The sequence below is a fragment of the Etheostoma cragini genome, chromosome 9, assembly GCF_013103735.1.
Source record: "Etheostoma cragini isolate CJK2018 chromosome 9, CSU_Ecrag_1.0, whole genome shotgun sequence".
NCBI lineage: Eukaryota > Metazoa > Chordata > Actinopteri > Perciformes > Percidae > Etheostoma > Etheostoma cragini.
The window spans coordinates 415,607-420,709 of record NC_048415.1 but is presented as its reverse complement, the minus strand read 5'-3'; the positions used below and the strand labels follow the sequence as shown (position 1 = coordinate 420,709).

Here is a 5,103-nt window from a genome sequence, read left to right as displayed (position 1 = left end):
GAAGTTACGGACACAGAGACAGGAAGTTACGGGACACAGAGACAGGAAGTTACGGGACACAGAGACAGGAAGTTACGGGACACAGAGACAGGAAGTTACTGGCCAGAGACAGGTACGTACCCATGTTCCAGGAGACTCTGGGTGCGTTTGTTTCGGCCGCCCTGATGGAGATGTGGACCGTGATGGGGGGGCTGGTCATGTAGGATCCGTCTATAACCTGAAACTCCACCTGATGAGAAAGACATACTTACTGTTTTAATAAATATAATAATATTACTACTAATAATAATAACATTAAAAATAATAATAATAAAAATAATAATAATAATAAAAATAATAATACTAAAAACACTAAAAATACTAAAAATAATGTGGGAAACTCCGGTGATTGGTCAAGATGCGGGTCGCACCAAAGTCGCTGTGATTGGTTGAATTCGCGTGAATTGTCGCAATCAAGAAATCCTCCGTTAGCCCGGTATTACCTGGTAGTTCCTGCGCTGTGATTGGCTGCTGCTGCTGGGCGGCTGGTAGGCGACCTTCATGTCGTGAAGGTCGCGCCACGTGAAGGACGAGACGGGCTTGGTGTGGTCGTCCAGGTGCGTCACGTAGCCCGCCGCCGGCGGCGCCGTCACGTTGAAGATCAGCTGGTCCCGCGGCGTCTCGGCGTCCGCGGCGTCCAGCGCGGCCGTGCTCAGCGGCGTCAGGACGAACTGGTCCACGTCCAAGATGGAGGACGCCATGAAGGACGCCGCGGGGGCCTGGTTGGGCAGCGCACCCTGGATCAGAACCGGCAACCACACCGACTCCGCCTTCAGGGGGAGGGGGGAGGAGGGAGGGATGAAGGGAGGGAGAGAGAGGGAGGGAGAGAGAGAGAGGGAGAGAGAAAAAGTTGTAAATTCAATGGAAACATAATAATTGGAGAATAAAAAAAACAGACAAAAAAGACGGAAAAGAAGAAGACAAATAGACGGGAAAATTATGAAAAATGTGTTTGAGGAATTCAAGAAAAAAATGTTTATTAATTTTTAAAAAATTGCAATAATTCAAGAAAAAAACATGTAACAATTTGATAAAAAAAAAAGTCATGTAAATTCAAGGAAAAAGTTGTATCAATTGGGGAAAAAAAAAACTAAAAAATAGACGAAGGAGAGGACAGAAAATCTCTCTCTTTATGTCTTCGAGACACGTTGTAACGCGCCGTGCACGCTGCAGAACTCAACACAGATCTGCTGCTGCCGCTGAGGCGTTGGAGCTGCAGACCAGCAGCAGGACGCGTGAGAAGGGACACGGCGTCGCATTAAAAGACGTCAACGCGCCAACGAGGACACGCTCAGGGTGTCTGGCGCGTCTTTAAAGCCCTGCAGACCCTCAGAGAGGACGAGACGAAGACGAAGACAAAGATGACGATTTTTAAACGCTTTTTGTGACGTTGTATTCTAGTTTAAAAAAAAAAAAAAGTTTTAATGTTTTTTCTGTCCTTTTTTACTTGTTTCAGTATTTTTGCAGTTTTTCAATTCTTTTTCTTTCTGTGACGTTGTTTGTTGCATTTGATGTAAATGTCCTTCGTTATGTCCTTAGCTACGCGGCCCTGTCCTCATGGATGTCCTTCGTTATGTCCTTAGCTACGCGGCCCTGTCCTCATGGATGTCCTTCGTTATGTCCTTAGCTACGCGGCCCTGTCCTCATGGATGTCCTTCGTTATGTCCTTAGCTACGCGGACCTGTCCTCATGGATGTCCTTAGTTATGTCCTTAGCTACGCGGCCCTGTCCTCATGGATGTCCTTAGTTATGTCCTTAGCTACGCGGCCCTGTCCTCATGGATGTCCTTCGTTATGTCCTTAGCTACGCGTCCCTTACGTCCAGCAGCGCCCTGGAGCCGCGCTCCCGCAGCTCCACCCGCAGCGGGATGTAGTCCAGCTCCGGCGATGGGGGGAGGAGGTGCTGGTACCTCAGACCCGAGGACAGGAAGTCCTGGCAGCTGGTCTTCAGGGACCGCACCTGGCTGGCGCTGTGGGGACACGGTCGGTTCCCGGGACACAGCGCAGCCGTCCCTCGGCCTGCGGGACACACGGGGGACAGACCGTCAAAACACACTGTAAAAAATATCTGTAAAATCTCAGAAATCGTTTACTGTTTATTTCAGTGCAGTGGAGTTTTAAAACACACATGCAGAGTATATCATATAGATATATATACACACACATACACACACACAGTACAGAGGAAAAACCGTCAAAATACACTGTAAAAAATGGCTGTGAAATCTCAGAAATCAGAATCAGAAATACTGAAACTCTGTGTTGCAGTTGCACAAACAGTATAAATATAATTAAAGAAATATAAGGAAGTGCGGTATTGATACAGTTAAAGGAATGATATGAGAAATATTAAATATCTCCAGTTATTTCCTGTAGATTTCACAGTACCACTGTATTTTTACAGAGATAAAAGTGAGAAAGTTTTGTCCAAAAAAAGAAAAGAAAAAAATCGTAATATTAAAAAAATTGTAATAATTCAAGAAAAAGTCACAATCATTCACAAACAAATTTTTATAATTCAAGAAGAAAATTCGTAATAAATTGAGAAACTAAATTGTAATATTTTGAGAAAAGTCGTAATATTACAAGAAAATTAGTAATAATTCAAGTAAAAAATTCTAAATGATAAAAGAATAAAATTCCTAATGTAACACTAACAGTATCTTACTGTTTAATGTTATACAGGATCACACTGCAAGTGGCAATGCATTCTGGGAGAAAATCCTAATATTACAGCACTTTACTGCAGAATGTTGTATGTGTGTGTATACATATATATACAGACATATACACATATACACACACATATAGTATATACAGGAATGCACAGTATACAGTATATTACTGTAAATTTAGGGTGAAAGGTTTTACAGTGTGGTTAAGATGTGACGTACCTTTCCTCTGCGTGGCGTCCTCCTCCCGGACCAGCTGTCCCAGCGCGGGGACGCCGACGTCGCCGGTCATCAGCCGCACGGTGCAGACCTGGTCCGCCAGGGTCCGGATCTGCAGGACGGAGGCATTGATGGTGTTGGATAGGCCGTAGAACAGCGGAACCACCAGGGGAGCGCTGCCCAGCTGCACCACGCCGGAGCCGGAGTCCACCACCCGCACCGGCAGAACCAGCGTCTCCACCCACGTGTCCCGGGCCGTGAACCTGCAGACGGACGCCACACACACACATACACAAAACAGACTCCAACCCTTAACCCTAACCCCAAGTTGGGACAAAAGGGGATCAGTAGGGGACTATAGGGCTTTGGGACCATTGGGCTGTGGGACAATTGGGCTGTGGGACCATTGGGTTGTGGGACCAATGGGATGTGGGACCATTGGGATGTGGGACCAATGGGCTGTGGGACCAATGGGTTGTGGGACCAATGAGCTGTGGGACCATTGGGTTGTGGGACCATTGGGTTGTGGGACCATTGGGATGTGGGACCAATGGGCTGTGGGACCAATGGGTTGTGGGACCATAGGGATGTGGGACCATTGGGATGTGGGACCATTGGGCTCCTCCTGGTGTGTGTGACCCTCCTCCGCGGCGCCGTTAAAGAAGGTCTGGCTATGTGAGACTAGATGCTAACTGACCTGTAGACTCTCAGCATGACTGCGTCCTCGTCCAGCAGAGGACTTCCATCGTGGACGTATTTCACCTCGTCCTCCAGGAAGACACAGTCAAACACCTGAAAACAGCACAGAAAAACCAAAACCAGAACTTAACTTTTTAGGAATTCTCATTTATTTCCATTTGAACAGATTTAGGCTGCTGTTACATCCCTGGTAGAGGAAGCTAACCCTAGCCATCACCACCTGATCTTTCGACAGATGTTGTTTTTCTTGCACAACTTTTGGGGGGTTCATTGTCTAAAAGACCTTTTTAGAGGAGGTTGGCTTGTTACCTTTCCTGATTTACTAATCCCATTCAATTAAGATCAGCACTCAAGGTGTAGGGGGTCCCTGTTAGAGGGCCTATCTATCCATCCTATCAGGACATGGTATGGTATCTAGGCTTCATCAGTTCTTGGTGAGATGTGGCTGCTCCACCCTTCCTATTTGGAGGATCTGGGTACGCGACTGTCCAGACCTCAGTATCGATCTCGACTGGCATCACGCATGGTCTAGCCATGGACCAGGAAGAATCACACAATCCAGACCATCAGCAGATTCATCCCAATCTCTTTCATAGGTCATGTCTCACCCCCGTGACAATGAACCTCTATGCAGCTGTATAAATCTCAAATATGTGCTGTTTTGGTTGGACCTACATGGCCAAGAGAATGAACGCAACCTGTTGGAGACCACCTCCTGACTGGTCTGTTGTCCTTGGACCCTTTCCTTATAAAAGAGTCTATATAAAAGAGACTTCAGATCCAGTATTAGGGACCACTAAGGTCTATATTACAGCACCACTGACCTGTGGCGTCAGCCTCCCGACTCGCTGGGTGATGGGTTCGTTCATCACCACCTCCACCTTACAGTCTGCGGTCGCCTCTACGCTGATCTTCAGCTCCTTCTCCGTGACGAACACGGACCGGCCCCTCGTCACCTCCACGCCCGAGTTCACCACAACCAGACTCTCGCTGCAGACCCTCGCCACCGCCAGCAGCAGCACCAGCACGCTCACAGCGGCCATTTTTGATCAGCGAGGGCCTTTGGTTGCACAGGTTTGGGCAAAAAGTTGTTTCAAAAGCAAAGTGAGCCAAGCCTCAGGGGGGGTCCATTCAGTCTGACTCGTCCCGAATCCTCTAGTTAACCTGCGGAGAGAGTGTAATGAACTTTCCATGGGCACCCCCACATTCTGACATCTCTGCATTAGCGCATGCATAGGTGCTAAGCATGTGTGTTTGAATTGTAGTTTCCCCATAAGGATACATTAATAATATTTTTATTATTATTCTTCTATGTCCCAAACAGCTTTTTTGGCCCCCGATCCCAATCCGATTTTTTAAATATTGAATATCTATCGATAAGTAGAGTCCAGTATCCTAAACCCAACCCGCTGTCCAGTGTCCTAAACCCAACCCGCTGTCCAGTGTCCTAAGCCCAATCCCAACCCGCTGTCCAG

At 47.2% G+C, this 5,103-nt stretch overlaps 1 protein-coding gene across 1 annotated transcript in view; it reads right to left on the bottom strand.

Annotated features, from left to right (window-relative positions):
* Positions 1-4,795, bottom strand: part of frem1b (Fras1 related extracellular matrix 1b) — a gene marked incomplete at its 3' end in the record, with an annotated part of 32,598 nt that extends 27,803 nt beyond the window's left edge. The window contains exons 1-6 of the mRNA XM_034882119.1: positions 4,453-4,795; positions 3,627-3,721; positions 2,933-3,192; positions 1,858-2,057; positions 483-809; positions 77-229 (exon numbers count right to left, since the gene is read on the bottom strand). Of these exons, the coding sequence (XP_034738010.1) occupies positions 77-229; positions 483-809; positions 1,858-2,057; positions 2,933-3,192; positions 3,627-3,721; positions 4,453-4,671 (1,254 nt within the window). The remainder of the gene's footprint in view (positions 1-76; positions 230-482; positions 810-1,857; positions 2,058-2,932; positions 3,193-3,626; positions 3,722-4,452) is intronic.
* Positions 4,796-5,103: the final 308 nt, after the last annotated feature.